Source organism: Belonocnema kinseyi, chromosome 2, assembly GCF_010883055.1.
Source record: "Belonocnema kinseyi isolate 2016_QV_RU_SX_M_011 chromosome 2, B_treatae_v1, whole genome shotgun sequence".
NCBI lineage: Eukaryota > Metazoa > Arthropoda > Insecta > Hymenoptera > Cynipidae > Belonocnema > Belonocnema kinseyi.
The window spans coordinates 43730454-43751090 of NC_046658.1; the positions used below are offsets into that span (position 1 = coordinate 43730454).

Below are 20637 nucleotides of genomic sequence, written 5' to 3' on the forward strand. Positions count from 1 at the left end.
CTGAAAAATCTCTATCCCATCCACACACTACTCCTTTCCCCTGCCGAGTGAGTCACGCCTACCCCGAAAGGGAAATGGCTTAATGGTGTAATAATAATAATGGAATGTATAGGAAAAGTAATCCATGTCTTTAAATTGGACCCCGGATTAAAGCACATCATTTATGAAAGATGTTTTCAAATAAAATAATTCATAATAAAAATGAGTTTTAATCTAGTTGTTTTTTCGTGATTCTTATAGCTTAGCACACCATTTACTTAAAAAATAAAATGAAATGTAATATTTCGAGGATCAAGGCTTTGAAGTTAGGGAGGGACAAGAATTCAGAAGATTATTTGAAGTGACCAATATTGGTCTTCATAATTTTGTAAATGAGTATTCTGAAATATAAGTAACCTTATACTACTGGAGATTAAGAAGTTTATATGATAAGTTATAGTAATAGGTATATGATTAGGAGAAGGGATAGATTTTATATCAATCTCGAAGTCTCGTCTTGCTTCTTTAAACAGAATATTCGTCTTCCACAACACCGCTTGGTATGGGTCATTGATCAATTTATCAATTTCTCTAGAAATCACTTCAGGTAAAAAGCATCACAAAGCCACCTCACATCACGGTTCACGCATAAATATACAAAATGACTAATCCCGTGCAGAAATTGCCATATATTTGCCTCATTTCCGACTTGGGCCAGATCGGGCACACAATGTTGTGGATATTAAATTTGGCCTTCTCTAGACTCCGACTTAACAGCCAATCTAGAGTGAAAAAAATTCAAAAAGCGAGCAAAAGACGAGTGAGTAGGTATCGTATACTCTAAAATAATTCTGCATTTACGTGTTGAAGACTATAATGAGTAAATTGATCAAGAATGTTAAGATGAAACCTAATCTCGAAATAAGGTTCTTTATTTATAAAAAAAAGCAGAAGTGATATTTAATGTACTGAATGTGAAAACAAATTAGACCAACATTGATGTTAGAAAAATATTTATTTTCACGTATTTTTAGGTGATCTGACATAATCAATATGTGAATACAACCTTCTTACTGTGGTATAGTCGCTTTTGTGAAAATAACTTTCTACATTTAAATTCAATATAGAAATTGAAAGCGAATTCAATTTAGAAATTGATACCAAAAATATATTGCAAAATACTTAAATAGTTTATCATACACAAATGCTGGCTGTTATATTGCGTCTTTCGACTTTTTTCGTTTGCTCCAAGAAAAGTTTCTTAACCAATATTTTGTTTCTAGTCTTATATACTCAAATGTTTTCATATCGTGATCTGTTTATTGGTCTGAATTTTATATTCTCAAATTTCAATTTAGGAGGTGATATGTAGGATTTTAATATTACTTTATTTAAGAATCCCTTTTAATTAGAAATAATAGAAATAGATTAAAAAGGGCCTGATCGTGGCCAGACCGGGTTATCTCTGGGCGCTGCGCTTGGGCCCCGATCGGGTATCGCGTTTCATTTCGAGTCTGACCCCATCTAGATAGCCCGATTTGGGCCAAATTCTGCCCGATCTGGCCCCGATCAGATTCATATCGGAATTTCTGCACAATTAAGCCTATAGAAATATCCATACCCTTTACCCCAATCACGTCCACTGAGCAAAACTTTCCACGAGGGCTCATGAGTATCCAAAATCTTTCCTCTCAGGCGCCTGTCATCTCGCTGACAGTTTTCATTGCCCATTTATTATAAAACAACTTTCCGCCACACATCCCGATCCTGGCAAATATCTTTTGCTTCCTTTACACCCATACATCTTTTCATGTGTTTTTATGTTCGATGCCTCTTAATTTACTCATTATAACTATACTGTTTCTTATACTAATTAATTTTTTGAACTTTATAGCAGCAATGAAGAATTTTCGAAGGAAAAAGAACAATAAATATAATATAAAAATCGAGTTCATTTAAGGGCATTTAAGTTTGTTGTTAACTTTTGTATTCTTTATGCTTTTGATTAGAATAAGGAAATTGATAGTTCCCTTTAAGATTGAAAATTGCCTCTAGACGTAAAGGGATGTATATGGCTGCTTGAATGTCGGCTTTGCTATGTAAACGTAAACGTTTAGGTGGATAGGAAGGTGAATACGAGAATACGCACCGCAGAGGCAATAATAATGTGTTTGATTTACGATAAAGCGAGACCAGGACGTGCTGCCCGGGTAAGTGGTGCCTACAAGGTGATCTGCTGCCACGGTGTTGCCTGAGAAATCGGCCGATAAAACAGGGAGGATAGAATAATTTACTTAGCCGGTAGAGCGGAGATCGAGCTCCCAAAGCCGCTAGCATCCTGGTTAAATTGAAATCCAGTCGCTTTCAGGAGAAACTCGATGATAAGCTGAACAAATCACTTCTTCTTATGACATTTTAATCATCTGTTAATTATATTTTCTTCTTATCTGAAATAATATTTTTCTCACGAAATTAAATTATTATTTAAGAGCCGAACATATCAGTGAAAGGATATTTAGGAGATATTTAAACTAGTTTGAAAACTTTTCTGCGATAATTTGTCTTTGAACTGAATGGAGGAATTAAATGTTTCTATTGGAACTTTAACCATGTGATCAAAGTTGTATTAATGTCTTCCTCCATTGAAACATCCTGATTGTGTTACATAGTTCAGCAGTTTGAAAAAAAGTGTCAACCGTTGTATGTAGATGTAGGTAGAGAAGACGTTCTAATATCAACCAACACATTTTATATTGAGCCACTATAAATAGATGATAACTACACTCAATTTCTTGGACGTTCGAAGGCTTTCGTAGCGTTAAGGATGGTCGTCATTATCAAAGAGTTGCGTTTGCTGCTAACTTCAGGTGTAGACACGGAGTCGTAATTTTATCTTTTTTACTACCCAAGTTTATGGCTTCAAGTTCAAATAACTGATTGACTTTGATGGGGGATTTGATGGACCTTCCAGAATATGGCTTTTTATTATATTCTCATTCCTAGCAGGAAACAGGAGTTACTCAAGGCTAACTTCTTCAATCTTACAACTTGAACGAAAGTTTACGATTATTCTCTTGGTTATTGGCATGTTGAAATCCATGATTGACAAGCTTTCTCTTAATAATGCAGCAAATGGAAAGAATTTGTAAAAAGTAGAGAATTTTAAAATCGGGGTTTAAATGTGACGATAATAAATTCAATGCCAATAACTATAGTGATGTTACTGTCTTGATATTTTTTTACTTTACAGTGATTGGAAATCCTAGATTTAAATGTATACTGAAGAAAGTGGTTCGTTGAGTAAGATATGGTACTGCTATTTTATTAGTTGTTTCTGTTATTTTATTAGTTGGTGCAAAAATTCCATTAGTTGCAGTGACTATTCAGTTAGTGCCAGCAACTAAGTGAATGGTTGTCCTAACTAACAAAATAGCAGTACCATATCTTCCAAACTAAATAGTTGGCCCAACTAACCATTTTTTCAGGATATATATATGTATGTATTTCATCTTTGTATCTACTAGTAAGGGGTCATTCACAAAATACGTGATACGTTAGGAGAAGGGGTATTTCAAAGTATCATTCTCCATGTTAAATGCAAAGTTAAAACCACCAGGATGGCAGCAGGGAGTGTCTAAAGTCCTTGAAAAATGTATCACGTATTTTGTGAACGGCCCCTAAACTTATGTCTTGTTGTGAGCCAGGATGAAATGATTTATTAGTCAATAGGCCAAATTCGTTGTTAAAAGAAAAGGTTAAATTTAGGCTAAATACATCAGTAGTATGATACCTATCATTATGCGCCTAGACTGACTTTAACCCAAAAGGGCTTGCATATGCCAGTTTTCTACATTCTCGTCAGAAAAGGTATTAGATTTGTGTAAAATTTGACCCCCCAGTTTAGTGTCCTAAACTAAAGTTCAAGTTCGTTAGACAGCCACTTTGGATGAAAATTCAAACAGTGGACACATTTTGAATATTTTTGGGATCACTTTTTTCAAAATTCAAAAATTCTCTGTGCGGTTATTCATAGTATTTAAAAAGTAGAACAATTTAACCTTATGACTTTTTTCTAAAAATAAAAAATTACCAGAGTTATAGCATTTACAAAATTTCAAAAAACACACGAAAATGAACATTTTATGCCAAATAACGCACGATATGAAAAAAAGTCAAGCAAAGAAAAATGTTTCTTTTTGAATGTCCCACTGCGTGGGCACATTATTATCACAACTTTTGTCTTTTAATTTCTTTTTCGTCTGGTATGTGAGGTTTCAAAAAATTTAACTTTTCATGTTTTTACGAATGTGTCGATCTGTATGTCTATCTGCCTGTGGTTATGCCTGTCTTTATGTCTGTCTGTCTGTGAGCACGATAACTTTTGAAAAAAAATTAATCTATTAGATTAGCTTTTGGTACACTCTTTTAGTATCCTAAGCTAAATGCCAAGTTCGTTAGTCAGACATTTTAGATAAAAATACTAAAAGTGAGGCCATTTTGAAAATTTTTGAGTACACATTTTTTCATGATTCAAAAATTCTGTGTACAGTTATTCATAGTATTTGAAAAGAAAAATGTTACTTTTCGATAGCCCTACAAGATTATCATATCAACTTTTTGAATTTCTTCGAAAAATTGAAATTTTGACCACACAAAAACTAATCAAAAATCAAAAATTGCATTTTCCGGTCAAACTATGCAAGATAGGAAAAAAAATGATAAGACAAACATTGTGCACCCAAAAAATATCTACAAATTTTTTATTGATCATTCTTTTATAGGACACGTAGTTTTGGTTCTATTTATAAAAAAATATTGAAAATACAAAAATTTAATTTTTCGAGACACGACACAAGCTAAGCCAAAATAAATAGATAACATTTTTTCACGGAAGGTAGAGCAAACAAATTTTATTAATGGTTTTTTTTACATTCTCATCAGAGACCCCCTAAATCCGAAAAATAGGTTTTTATGAATGTGTCTGCCTGTTGGTCTGCCTGTATGTATTTATGCCTGTCTGTCAGGAAAATAACTTTAAAAAAAAAATTCTATCATATTGGCCTCTGGTACACTCTTTCAGTGTCCTAAACTAAAGGTCAAGTTTTTTAACCAGCCGTTTTAGATAGAAATTTCAAAATTAAGCGCCTTTTGAATATTTTTGAGAACATTTTGTCCAAATTCAAGACTTCTCTGTACGGTTATCCATAGTATTTAAAAATTCAAACAATTTATCTAAAGACTGTTTTTATAAAATTAAACGTTATTAGATTTATAGCATTTACCAAATTCCCAACAACACACGAAAATGAACCTTTTAAGCCAATTAACGGACGACATGAAAAAGTAGCAAAAGAAGAAAAAGTTTGATTTCTAAATGCCCTAGAATATTATCATAAAAACTTTTTGAATTTTCTTGATAAATAAAAAATTAAGTTTTGACAACATAAAAAATAATGGAAAAACCAAAAGTTACATTTCCGCATGCAACATTTTCACAATATTTCAAATATTTTTAAATATAATAATGCATTAAACAAAACAAAAAATATGTATGTGTATGTGTTATATAAGTTACGAATTATAAAAATATACATTTATGGGAATGATATAAAATTTCAGGGATAAACTCGAGTGCGAGGCACGAGATACGTGACGAGAATGTGTTCGTTAAAGCCGAAGGAGCTTTAACAAAAGAGAATTTACAATCACCAAATTACTGTTGTCGATACTTTCACCTTTAGTTTCAAAAAGTCTATGCAGGAAGATCGAGCGCGTAGCGCGAGCTAAATACATTAGCGAGCGCAAAGCGCGAGATAAATATATTATCGAGCGCGAAGCGCGCGAACCAACAGTCGCGCGCCCTAGGCGCGCTCAAACTTGCAAGTGCAGCGAGCCGCGCACCCAGTGCGTGATGAGAATGTGCCCGCGATGCGGGCAGATTTTTTTGAATATACTTCTGCGATGCCCCACGATAATTTTGAGTTCAAAAAGAAAAAAATCGCTTAAGCCATTTTTGAGAAAACTCATTTTTTGATTTTCTTGAAGAGGTTAATTAACATATTTTAATAACAATAAGTTAAACGTTGAATTTTATTGGCTCGAAACATTCAGTCTGGCATACGAAAAAGGTCCGCAGGTGCTGTACATCTTATGAGAACTAAAACACTTCAATATTTTTTTTAAATTGTGAAAAACATGGGAAAAAATCAGTTCTTTAAAATTGCCTCATTCCGGTTCATCCTATGTCTCAAACACTCTCACAAGGATTAAGGTGCTTACAATTTTACGCAAAATAAAAAATTCTAATGTCCTAATTCTAATTTTCTGTGCATATTTGGTAAAAACTGCTAAATAATTAATTGAATAAAACTTTATTTTGAGATATAAAAAAGAAACATTGCTCTAGCTCTCATTGAACCAAAATTGTGGCCTTTTGAATATGACCCTTTTATGAAATTTTGTTTAACATCAATTTTATAAATAAAATGTCTTGTTTTTCAAAAGAAGTAATTTCCCGAGCAATTTAGGAGAAAGTTACCAGCATATAGCTTAAGGAGAATCTTATTTTGAGCAAATCTAAAAAAAAATGCTCTAACTTTAATCGCATCGAATTTGTGGCCTCCTGAAAATTATGCTTTTTATGAAATTTTTTTGACATTTTTTTTTTAATTTTTCGGTTTTGGAGAATGAGGCATGGGAAAATGTCAACGTGACAAAAAACTTTTTTAACAACAAACTTTAAATTTTTTCTGATTTTGCAGAAAACTTCAAGCACTTTATCCTTGTGAGATTATTTGGACTAAATGGTTCGAGCCAATAAAATTCGACCATTAACTTATTTTCATTAAAATATGTTAATTAAACTCTTCAAAAAAATCAAAAAAAGAATGTTCTCAAAAACGGCGCAAGCGAGTTTTTTGGGCTCAAAATGATCGTGGGGCATCCCGGAAGTATATTCAGTGAAAGTTGACATATGTGAGCCCTTTTGGGTTGAAGTCAGGCACACCGTGCTATGATAAGGATTATGTATTCATGGCTACACAAAAGTGATTATCAATCTAGACAAATATCAAATAAATTTAACGACATCCTATAGGCATCTTACAGCTTCTTATCTACCTATTCAAAATTGATTTTTAATGTTGCGGAATTTATTAAATTGTGTACTTAAAATTAAATGTGCAAAATCATTAAAAAAAAGTCACTATAAACCACAATTTTTCATATCAAAAACGTATACTATATATACACTCAACAAAAATTCTGGTTTAAACAACCAGAATTCTGGTTAATCCAACTAGAATAGAGTGTTAAATATGTCCTTACTATAAATTCTGGTTAAAAGTATCAGAAGATTCTTGTTGAAAATTTTCTGGATAATGTTACCAGAAATTCGGGTAAATGTAACCAGAAGTTCTTGTAAGGTTAACCAGAACGATTTACTAGGCAGTTTTCTGGTAGCTTAAGAATACAACGTTCTCGTCAACATAACCAGATGTTCTGGTAAACTCAACCAGATATTCTGGTAGATGTCGATTTTCGACTATTGAATTTCGATACTCTTCTATCTTCATGGAGTCTTCCTAACCCCCTCTAAAATTGAAAGCGCTACATGTTACATTTTCCCATAGAAAATAATCCAACAAAAGCTTCCGAAAACAAAATGCAGCAACCATGTTCCGCTTCGCTATCATGTCGCCTGCTTGTATAATAATAAATGGCGATAGATACAACGCTCGAAGCAAAGTTAGCGTATTGTTGATGCGTTCTATTTCTGAAACTATTCGTTAAGACTTTTTTCTTCGTTATTTTACATCACATACATGTAGATCATTTGGTTACTATCCACATTCTCAAACATTCACATTGTTTATTTATTTTCACATTGTTAATATTTTAGAGAATACTTTTCAAAGACACCCGAAAAATCTGTGCCTGCACGGAGAAAAATAGTTGGTTAATTGTGCTAAGAATTTGAGAAGTTTTCACTATTTCACATAGTAAACTGGTGACATATAGAGCTTAATAGTAGTTTACAATATTTCACTAAAATAATGTATAGTATGAAGTCAAGGGATTTTACACCAACAAAAACAGCATCATATGCTATGCTACATAGTAGTTTCAATCATTATTACTAATACACAGTCCACATAAACATAGTTTTGCTCATTAATTTAAGAGTTAATTGTACTTGGTCACATACTAAACTTGACCCTAGTCAAGTACCAGGTATAACTACTGTAGGTGCCTGCGTATCCCGTGCAGAGTAGCCTTATGCGCTATGCTACATGGTAAATTTTACTACTTCAAACTGTTTAGTGTGATCGTGCTAGATACCTGCGAGAACCATAGTAAAAATAGATTTCATACTATGATACATGGTGAATTGAACTTTCCTTTAATACCTAAAAGTACTGTATTAAATAATTTCTAGAAATATACCAAATAGTAATTTTAATTGCTTAAAATATGAAGCGTGGCATTTTTGATAGCTCCAAACGCTAGGTTGAAAAGCTGATTATATTATGTTATTTTTTTATAAAAGTACAATTAAAAACGATTTATTATTATATATGTTTATCTGTATTTCGTTGTCAGTTATTTATTAGTTTTTTTTTCTATCTACAACATCATAGACTGATTTCAAATTTCGAATTGGCTCCGCAAATACAATGACAGGCTGAAATCTAAGTCCTTTTCCATGAAGTTGATCTCGTTTGTCCTTTAAAACTTGATTTATATCTGAAGCTTTCTGCAAAACAGTTAATATCATGTATTAGGTCAAATATTTTCAGAACAGTGCCATACTGCATCTGTGTGGGTGTTATCAGCGTTGACAATAAAGAGCATGCCACTGCATTTTGATTTTCGGCAAAAAGAAAAATTTCGTAAATAAAGAGTGTGTTAGAATAATTTTTTTATGCCATTAAAAATTAAAATAGAATAAGAAAGGCTAAAGATATGCTAAATAGAGGTTTAAAATAACTTCAGAGACACGCATGATGACTGCAAGTACTAAATTCAAATTGTTGACCTGATGAAGAATTTCCACTATCCATGTACCTCTCTCCATCCTACGAATTTGTCGAATAATTTCTGGGAAATATACCTGCAACATTTTTTGAACCCGCGTCTACTTGGCGTCGACTACCCGTAGAAATTCATACTCGTTTGGCTGACGCACCAGTATGCCATCTCTCTCCCTGTAACATTGAAGCTGGTTAGAAGGAGAGAGACAGTAACTGTGACGTCAGGGATGCGTTTATGCTCTTGGATATACATCTGCCTAATGCAGTAATATACATATAATACAGTCTTCTCAATTTGACACAGTTTAAATTTCTGGAAACATAATAAATTATACCAGTGAGATTATAGAACCTGTAATGAGCCTACGTTTATAAGACTTCTGAAGTCAAGAAGACTTAAGTGTAAATTCTATGAAAATTGAAATCAATAAGAAACGAATAAATAAGTATGGATAATCACAAGAAAAGTGGCCTTTATCTGATCATTTATAAATTGTTTCCACAAGAAAATAATTAAAATTAAAATTTTCATTTTTCACATAAATAAATGATAAAGAAAATAGCATAAATTTATTAAATGTAAGTCATTATAAAATAATGTTTAAACAAGGTTGCGTTTTGGATAAACTTATCTTCAGGTAGAAAAGTAATCCTTTTGATAGTTTTCCATGGAATATTCCAGTTTTTTCAACAGATATACAATAAAATATTCAGTTTTACTTTTCACTGTTTTGATAAACAATGAAGTTATTGGAAAATTTGATAAATATCAACTAAAGAACTGAGTAGCATGCGGATGCGCGATGATTCACGTTTCACATCACGACTGGTTATGGAATCTAACTCCAAAAGTAAATGTTAATGCAAAAAAAGATCGTCAGGAGTGCATTTTATTATTTGAAATAGAAGTAATTACTTCTCGGATAGAATAATGTGCTGCGCACCCTTAAAGAAATGACCATGCGGCACAGTTAATCTAAGCTACAGTGCAAGGGAACTTTTACTATGTGGAGTAGTATGAATTCTTATTATTTTAGGATGAAATAAAATACATAGACACTTCTCAAAATACCCCACGATTTTTAGCGTTTCAAACTTTAAAATATTGCTAATTTTATCATTTAGAAAAATAATCATTTTTACCATGCAGAAATAGTTCTGAATCCTGTATAATAGCCCTTTTTATCAGAATTTTATGTTCTTTCCAATATTTATGTTTTATTATAATGTTCTTTTTATGAATAAAACGAACACATCGTGCGTTGTTTGGCTTAAAATATTCATTTTCATTTTCTTTGCTTTTTATTTTAAAAATGCTATAACTCTAATCATTTTATTTTTATACAAAAAATCGTCAACATAAATTATTTCCATTTCTGAGTACAACGAAGAATCGTAATTAGAAACTTCAAATCTTGATATGAAGGTTTTCAACAATTTTGAAAATACTTAAATTTTTTAAGTTTTACATCCAAAATAGCTTACTAACGAACTTGTGCTTTTCTTTGAGGACGTAAAAAAGTGCGCCAAAATTTAATCCAATCTGATCACTTTTTCAAAAGTTATCTTCCCTAAAGTCCACAGACAGACGGAGAAACAACTTCGTAAAAAACATTTGTTTGTAAAAATTTTATGAAAACCGATTAATTCAAATTTTATATAACACCACTACCTTCTAATTAGGATGAAAATGTAAAAATAAGAGTAAAAATTTTTTTTTATTTAACTCGCTCCGCACAAATGTCAACAAAATTTCCACTACAAGATATATGTATGTAGTTGGTTACAGTTCTCAGACTTCAACATTAACATCCTTGCAAATGCATGTCACACACGCCTATCAATGAGCCTAAAGAGCAAGGGCACAAATATATTTATTCAAGCAATGAGTGTAGACAATAATTTTCTTACAAGGGGACGAATAAAAAACAAGCTAGTAAAAATAGTTCCTCTAAGCAATTCAAGATTATGAGCTAGTTTCCCCCTTTCACTACACATTAAAAAGGTAATACAAGTTTACTTAGTAATATATCTTTAGTTCATTTAAAAATAAAGATTTATATACCTTAGATATAGATTCAATTTTATTCAATTCTAATTTGATTCATCATGCCTTTATTTGAAATCATTAATCCCTGGATTTTTAATTTACAATATAAAGAAGGAACTAGATACAATCCATTATTAAACAAATTCTTAAATATTAAGACTTTAGATTAGGTAAAATATAAAAATTTCGATAATAGGACAATTTCAAAATATTCACAATTCAATAATTTCAGATTAGAATTTTGAAAAGTTCGAAAGTCTAAATTTTTAACAATTAAAAATTTTTTAAATTATTTAAATATTGAGGTATTAATTTCAAATAGTTCTATTTTTATCTAATTTAGTTTTAAACAACACCATTTTTAACTTTTTATTTTTAAATCGTTTCATTTTTAACATTACGTTTACAATAATTATTCATTCTTGAAATATTTCAATCAAATATTTTTTAATTCTAAATTATTCATTTCTTTAAATGTTCAACTCAAAATTTAAAAAAATGCGAACAAATATTTTGGAACTTTTTTAAATAATAATTAATTCACTTTTCAATGCCTACGTCTAAAATCTTCTAATTTTAAAGACTTGAATATCGGATATTACTTTCTTAATTTTTCATTGTTTTGAATTTATTCTGGAGGCATTTAAATCAAAATTGTTTAAATACGAATCCTTTAAAAGGGAAATTCTGCAACTATGGAGTCTTTTAATTTGATACGAGTAGTCTTGCGCGCGCCTATTTATCTTTTTATGAAAAAGAATAAATGAAGTGATCTTAATAATTAAACGAACTTATTAATCTTGAAAATTTTCAATTTGTGTCCAATTAAAAAATTTTTTACCAAGATAATTTGTAAACCTAGTTCAAATACACTAAAAATAACGCTTTAAACTTTAACATCCCATGTTTTTGAAAATTATGTAACTTTTTGAATTTTAGTCTGATTAAAAAATTTTAACAAAATATATTTTATATCTAATAGAATTTTGGATTGATATTTCTTAATCTATCAAAACAAATGTGAAAAGTCGTTGGGAAAATTTGCAAGTCTTTTTGTCGTACACCAAGAACTTTGCCAAAAATATCAAAAACGCGTAAAAGATTTTTGTTTCAAATAAAAAAAAAATGTAACTTTTTACATTTTGGTCTGATTGAAAAATTTGACTCAGTTTCTAAATACATTTGACATACAGTGAAAACTTTTAATAAAATTTCCTAATCTGTCAGACAAATATTTTTGAAAATTAGATAAAACCACATATGCTGCAAGTCTTCCACTCATGTATAAGAAACGTTGACAAGCATTTCTGAAATTTGAAAAAAATGATTTTTAAATTCTTAAAATGCCTAATGATAGCAATTCCTCGCACATTCTTTGCAGCTGAAGTTCTCAAAATTGGTCATTTTTTTATTTTCTAGTTTCCGTCGTCTGCTGCTAATTAGGTATTTTCACTTCAAATCAAGAGGCTAGCTTTACTTCGCAGATAGCTGAGGGTAAAACAAGGGACCAAACGCATGGGATTTAGTTCGATCTTGCCCTATTTTGCTAATATCTTCCTAAAAGATAATGTTTTCTATATAAGTGTATTTGAAAAAAGTTTATATTTTTAAATTTCTATTTAATTAAATAATAAAATTATTATAATTATTATAAATTACAACGATATTACAGAAATAAAGTTTTGTTCCATGCACTTGATCCATTGTTTTCCCCTCAGCTTTTAACGAAGTGAAGGTAGCTGTTGTTGAAGTGAAAATACCTAAATTGAGCGCCTCATATTACTGCGCTTGCGTGGAATTCAAAATGGACATTAAAAACAATTCTAGTAATTAAAATAAATAATTATCATAAGATGGACAAGAATGTATGTAAATTGTGTTATTAAAATTTTGTTGAAGAAATATAAGTTAGTTTGCGGAATTCAATGAAAATAAACTGTTAATTAGAAAATATGCGTGTTATACATTTTTCTCTTAACTGAAACTCAGCAAGTTTTTGAAAAAAAATATTGTTTGTTATGCATAATAGTAATAGCTTCAAATATTTTAAAATTTTCAAATTAAACTTATCTTTCAGGAAATTTTATTCACACGCAGATATACACCTCTTTATCACCTTAAAAGAAATTTTTACGTTCAGTGACAATATTTTATCAATGAGATACAGATGTAATAAGTTTTCTTCACTCTCAAACGGAGACACGAATATATGTAAAAAATTAAAATGCAATGGAAAGAATAAAATATTTTCAAGTGAAACGTGTATAACAATGCACGGGTAAAATTAATTTGTATATTACTCTTAGTACTTGACAACATTTACAGCCGTGTATCGTTATACACTAAGTTTATATATTCTGAGGAAAAATTTATAATTAAACTTTTGGTTGAACCTCAATATTACAAATAATATTTGAGGATAAATAAAATCCTAATTAAACATTTTTCCTCTCTCAATTTATTTTAAGTCTATAATTGATTCACTACATTTACGGTAAAACTGATTAAATACAGTTACGGGTTTTTTACTTTTAAAATTAGTAAACTGCTGAAAACAGTTGTTTCATCAATTAAAATGAAGCGTACTAAAAGAATAAGTAAAATTTCTACTAATTCAAATTTAGAGAGCATATTTTCACATATAATGGAAACAGGTTTTTGGGAGATTTTGAATGTCTTGAGAATTGTTTTTCTCGTAAAATTTCTAAATTGCAATATAGAAGGAATCCATATTAAATATTTGATGCCTCGTATTGTATACTCCCCCACCTCAAATATATTTTAAAATATGTTTAAGACTTGAAGAAATGAATTTCCTGTGCTTAACAGCGATATTGACAGATACGAGCTAATCATAGAATCTTCGCGTATGCTTTCAGGTCCTCGGACGAGAAGAGTCAAGAGGCCAAGCGACGGGAAGGTAACTGGGACAACACCAGAAGAGAAAAGACCCAGGACGAATTTCAGTGGAGAACAACTGGCGAGGTTAAAGAGAGAATTTGCAGAGAACCGATATCTGACAGAAAGACGAAGACAACAACTTTCACGGGATTTGGGCCTGAATGAGGCCCAAATAAAAATCTGGTTTCAGAATAAGAGGGCGAAGATCAAAAAAGCAAGTGGACAGAAAAATCCCCTCGCCCTTCAATTGATGGCCCAGGGTCTCTACAACCACTCGACAGTCCCGTTGACCAAAGAGGAGGAGGAACAGGCGGCGGAACTTCAAGCTAAATGATGACTCTAATTCGCCAACTTAATCGAGCCAAGAAATTTGACTCGATAAAGAGGAATTCTAACATTACCGAGCCCACAAAGCTCGGCTCAAAGACTGATAACGGACGAATTGTCGGAGATCAAAAGGGGAACCAAAACTGCTAAAGTTCGAGGAAAAATTTCTCCAGAGTCGATTCGCCACGCCGTGTTCTTCTAAAAAATTTAAAAAGATATATAATATTGTGTTTAAAGAGTTTTTAAAAAGGGAGATGTGTTTTAAAAAAGTCTTCCAACAAATTTGAAACGTTGGCTCATTGTAAAACGTAATTATGCCAAAAATGCAGAATTTCTATCGTAGTCTTTTCAATATTTAATTAAATTCATATAATTTAGTTAGTTCTACGAATTGTCGGAAGTAACTAAAATGTTGATTTTCCAAATGTTCTCATAAGAAATCATAAATTTTCAACAGAATGTTAAAAAACTGTGAAATATAAAGAAAGAATGGATATAATAAAGAGTAATGGGTTATGTAAAAGATTGAATTGTTAAAACAGTGAACGCGACAAAAGCGTACAGTGCCATTTTATTACCATTGCTAACAGGATTCTATACCAATATTTTGTCTTTCTCTCTCCTGTGGATGTGTGTAAAAAGGGAAGAACAATCTTTGACGAGATAGCATGTGCAAAGAATACGCATTACGTATGATAATGATGATTTCCGCTAATTTATTGTAAAAATGTATAATAACCCAGAGCGACAGAAGTAATTGCAACGTGCAATAGATCCTTATACATAGAGACGTTCATAGAGAAGCCGTTTGTAGAAGAACTTTAAACCGAACTGTACATACCATTCGATTTGTAGCGGGATCATCGTTTATAGACTGTTTAAAGTAACTTAGTTATTTATTTACTTATGCATTAAGAGCAGAGGCACGTACATGAAACCACATATGCTCGACCGAAAAAATTGGTTATCGTGGACGTGTAAGATTATTTAAAGTCGATTAAATACTCTCATTATCAAGCAACATGGATCTTTATTCATTTTATTATTCCCTTGGACATAGGACGCCTCTACCTATTGTAATATGAGTGATTATTTACTAAAAATTTAAAAAAGTCTTCTATTTAACACTTAAAGTTATACATCATGCTCCTTTTTCAAATTTATTTTTTTCGCATTTTATAGATATTTTTTTACATGTATAGATATTTATAAATTGATTGTTTTTTTATATTATTTATATGCCCTAAAGTAACTGTTTGATAATCAATTACAAAAAACAAAATTAATTTTAGTTATACAAAATTTATAATTGATCAAAATCGACACGATCAACTCTTTATAGACATGCAGCTTTATCGAAGAAGATGAAAGTATACCTGCTAAGGTAAGAGGTAAGTGAAGTGAAATTTGTTATAAATACAAAATGTTGACATGTCTACATCATCAAGATCTTTAATGAAGCGCTGATTTCTATCTACATAAAAGTTCTAAGAATCCAAATACTTGAATAAAATTGAAGAATAAACAGTAATTAAATAATACAAAATATGCAAAATAATGCAAAGAGATATCACAATTTTTTAATATACAGTGAAACTCTTCAATAGCCCTCCCTTCTATAGCCCTTCCAAGAATTGACGCCACGCACGCATGTTGGTGTAACAGGTGCTATGTGGGGTGCGCGGGATCTGCGGCTGTCATTGAGGCGAGCAGTCAACAAAAGCGGAGCAGGCTATAATGAGTTAGTTTTCACCCACCGTCAGCCCCGAAATCGGCGCTATAGAAGAGTTTCACTGCAGTTTTTAACAGAATTCAAAAGTTTTACGATTTGTTTATTCAAATCTTAATCTTTCGTTGAATAAGGCAAAATTAGTTACATCAAACAGTTTATAGCCAACTGTCCTTAAAATTAGTTAACAAAATTAATAATGATGAAACATAAGGATTTTTCTTTTAATTTATATGGTTTTAAATCTTTGAGAAATGCATGAATGCTTCCAATTTTTTAATAACATATTTAGGTTTCACTAGAGACAGTTTCTTTCAAAGGATTTTTTATTTAAAAGCTCTCGAATTCTCAACAATCTTAGTTGAAATGTTTTCAATTTAAAAGTTTTTGAAATTTAATGGATTTAAATTTCAAACATGTCAAACTTCAAAACTTTGTACATTTCAATACTATAATTTTCAAGAAAGTTCAAGGGTTATATATAGTTGATTTAAAATAGATGAGAATACGTAAATTTTACAGAGGCCGATGACCTAAATGGTCCAGCCTGGATCCGTAAGAATTTAAAGGGTCCGTGTCAGGACCTGAACTTTTAAGAAATTAAAAGATCCAGGTCCAAAACATAAACCTTAATAAGAATTCAAAGGGTCCGGAACCAGAAACTTAAGTATTTTGTATTTATTATTTTTTTATATGATGAAATGATAGCCTAACACCCCCTCTCTAGAAATATGTATCAGTAAAAAATTGACTAATTAGAAAGGTAAGTGGAATTTTCATTGATTAATCAGTTATTTCAGACACATAATAATAAATAAATAAAAAAAAATCAGTTTTTCTGGCTGTAGAAAAAAGCTCAATTTTATATATTGAAAACGCCTGAACACTGAAAAGTTTCCTTTTGGGTTTCTCATAAATGATATAAAACTTGAAATAAATCGATTGATATCATGAGGTTGGGCAGTGTCGAGTTGGCATAAACAAATTTTTGGTCAGAGTTATGGGAAAATCGTGACGTTAAACATGACGAAGTAATTTAAAAAATTCACAACTGATCATTTTTAATGATCTGATCTTCGCAATTTTTTCGAAGTATATTTTGAATATATTTTTCCGAAGCTCTGTGATTATAATTTTTTCAGTACATTTCGACTCCGTCCAACCTCAAGAGACATGAATCGATTTATTTTTAATTTTATTCACGTTATGAGGGACCCAAACGGAAACTTTTCAGTTCTAAGACGTTTTCAATTTTTTTAATATGGTTTTTTGCATCTACCCTAAAAAAGTACTTACTTACGGGATATGTTCATGACAGCTGAATCTTGAAAGTAAGGCCATGCAGAATTTCGAAAACGTGTGATCGTCATTTGGAAGCATCGGAACTTTTTACTTTTTTTAAATATTTTCTCACATATATAGGTATTACGTTCCTACTATTTAAATATGAATCAGTTATAAATTTACTGATTGAATTAGTGATTTAACATTTCACTGCTTAATCAGTGATTTCGGACTTATTCACTAATCAGTTCAGTTACATCAGAGTAAATCATGTGAAGCATATCCTCTAAATTTTTGGTTTAAGCGTTGTTGTTACTCTTTTACTTAAGTAGTAAGAAGAATTCCTTAATGATACACTTTTTTTAATCTTCGGGCTGTAAGTCTGCTGATTTATATGCGGGATAAATATACTCTAAGTCGTATAGGAAGTACTTACTTAAGGGCTTGTACATGACAGTTCAATCTTCAAATTAAAGTAATATGCGAGGTTGTTGGTCATTTAAAAGCATCGGAACTTTTCACCTTTTTTAATCTTTGATGATATGTATGGGTTTTAAGTTTTTACTATAATTCTTTGATTGAATGTACTCAAATATTATTTTATTATGATTGCTAAATTGACATGGTGCAGTGCTGTCAACTCTTAAAAGTGATTATTTCACTAAATGTAACATTTTTTTATATAGATTTAAAAATGCATTTTGACTGAAAATTCTGTAAGTTTATCAGAATTTTTTTCTGTGAGTAGTTTATTCAAAAGTTTAATAGTAAATTTTAGAAGATATTGCGTACGTGCCCGTACCCTTAACCCTTAGTTACTCCATTGGGGTCAAAATGAACCCCGTTTCAACTTCAAACGGCCTCTAAAACTTTAAAGACCCTAAATTCTGCTGAACCCATTAGAGTCAGTTGGATTGGTGTACGCCGAAAGCGACGTGGAGTAAGAAAGGGTATACTAGTATACTCTGTTCCCTGAGAAAAGATCCTCTAGGCGCGCATATGGTTTGGTTTTTCTGGATAAAGGAGAGTCCTTACCCGCCTTTTTACATGTAGTTTATTAAGTTCTCTTGTTGTTGGTCCCTTGGTCTTAATTTAATATTTATTACTTTCGTTAAGTTTCTTTCTGAAATAGTTTGAATGACTTTTACTAGATGTTAGCTATAAAAAAAAGGACCTCACCGCGCGTAGGGTTCGAGTTACAGGGGCCTACGGTAGCCACTAGATTTGTTGACTCAGTCGTTCTTTTTTGTAATTAAAAAGTTAAAAAATAATAATTAATAATTCTGCAATCCCCGACTTAAAAGTAATATATTCAGAATGTTCGAATTGTTCCGATTCCAACTATATGTAATTTGTCTATAAAGTGTGGAAATTGAGGAAGTAAGCAATATCAAATTGAATATCGAGCTAAAGTTTCTGCGATTAAGTTTCTTTAAATTGTCAACTTTCTTTGTCAAGCAATATATCACTAAAATCGGAAAAATTCGTAGATGCGGATTATGTTATTTTCAAATTGCTAATTGCAAAGTTTAAATTCTGTACATTTCCTTACTTTGACCTGCTGTGGACCAAAGACCCCTGCTGGGATAACCTTATCCACACTGAGTTTGGTAAGAAAATAGACAAGTAGTAGAAAACATAAAGCCAGTGTCGCAAATCAATCAAAGAAAATAGTTTCTAATGAATAGAAAGAAGTTCACTCAGATTGGCTGTAACATCTCAACAAATCCCTTCTTCTTGAAAAATTGAACAAAGGGCTGCGCGAAGAAAACAAAAATTGGTCGTTCTAGAATTTAGAGCAGCGATTCCCAAATTTTTTATGCACTTTCTGGGGAGCGGCAGGGCCGCCACCCTCACATTTTTTCACAATACCCTGCCGCCAAGGGGGGACACTTGACTGCTTCACTGCTTGACGCACCATGCTTCACGCGAGAGAATTAGAACCGGTCGAGAAAAATTAAAATGTGTTAATATGTTAATAAATTAAATTTTAATTAGTTGGATCAATTTCCTAATCTAATTTTAAGCAAATGAAAAGAAAGTTGATAAAAATCGGTTAATATCTTCAATGCCAGTTGACAGTTCTTGTAATTTTGCGTGTTCTGAACGATATGCTTAATTACTCGAGATGTACAGAATGTTCTTTCAGGGAACAGAGTATAGACACGTGGGGTAACTGAGGATGAATAATTTAAACGATAAAATCCAGACCTGGATCCATAAGGAAACCTTTAAACTGGGCTTCGAACTTAAAGGTTCCAATCCCTAAAAAATTACTGATGTTTAACTAAAAAAGTATAGAGAAAATTCTGCTAAAGAAGTTCAGCCGAAATCACTAGAAATCCCGTTTTTTGTCTTACATAAATATATATGCACTACAAACATTAAGTTTTTAAATTGGAAAATTCATAAACTGTGGGCTAAATGATTATATTTGGGAAACTCATGTCTCAAAAGCAACCAGAAATGGATATCTTTCATGTTCAAAGAAAACGTATAACATGTGGGCTTATAGCACTGGCCAAAATTAAGTGTCTTTATCGAAAACGCGGTTTTTTGAAGTCCCTACTATAAAAATTCCCCTGCGACTTGTTTATCGACCTAAAGGGTTCATATTGATCTTGAAATTCCGGGAATTTATTTAGCTGTATGGCTTTGTACGTAATTCCATACCGACCGCAAGGTCCCCTTTTCTTGCTGACGTGAACACCTTTGACATCATCGTGGTTACAATGTACCTGTATTAGATCTTAAATTAAACTCAAACTAGCTCGAATCTCAAGTGGGAAAGTTAGATAGCACCCCGTGTGGAAAAATGTTCTGGCAGTCTGGTTACAGGTCTGGCCCAGGTCTGTATATATCTAGAAAGTCTAGTCTAGATGATCTGATCTGGCCCAGATCTGAACTCTACAGGTTGTTTAAAATGACAGACAATAAGAAATTCACGTTATTAAATCAGGACTTTTTTCTTAACTTTTTGACAGTCTGATCTTGCCCAGGTTTGGCGCCGATCAACTAGCCAAGAAAAAAATCTAAGTTCAATTAGTAAATTTTGTTTGATATACTTCGAAAAAGTTACAGCGTATCTATAAGGAAATTTGTTTAACTAAAGATGTTCACAGTGAAAAATACTTTTTTTCCATTTCATTTCCAGATGACGTCACAACTTTAAGTACCAGTTACGTATTGACTCTGATGTCTCTGACACACTGCTAGCTTTTGTAGATCAAGTGTAAAGTACAGAAATTGTCAACATGAGAAATAGTAGGGGGGAAATGGTATATGATGCAGATGGAATACTAGAGGCTTTCAGAGACTATTTTAGGAGACAATTC

The 20637-nt window shown here is 31.6% G+C and overlaps 1 protein-coding gene across 2 annotated transcripts in view; it reads left to right on the plus strand.

Moving 5' to 3' along the window:
- LOC117168297 (homeobox protein invected-like) overlaps positions 1-15244 on the plus strand; it is a 151279-nt gene extending 136035 nt beyond the window's left edge. The window contains exon 3 of one of the 2 annotated variants that reach the window (XM_033353834.1): positions 13920-15244. In XM_033353834.1, coding sequence (XP_033209725.1) covers positions 13920-14296 — 377 coding nt within the window. In that variant the 3' untranslated portion in view covers positions 14297-15244. The remainder of the gene's footprint in view (positions 1-13919) is intronic. The other variant, XM_033353835.1, reaches the window with a different exon arrangement.
- Positions 15245-20637: the final 5393 nt, after the last annotated feature.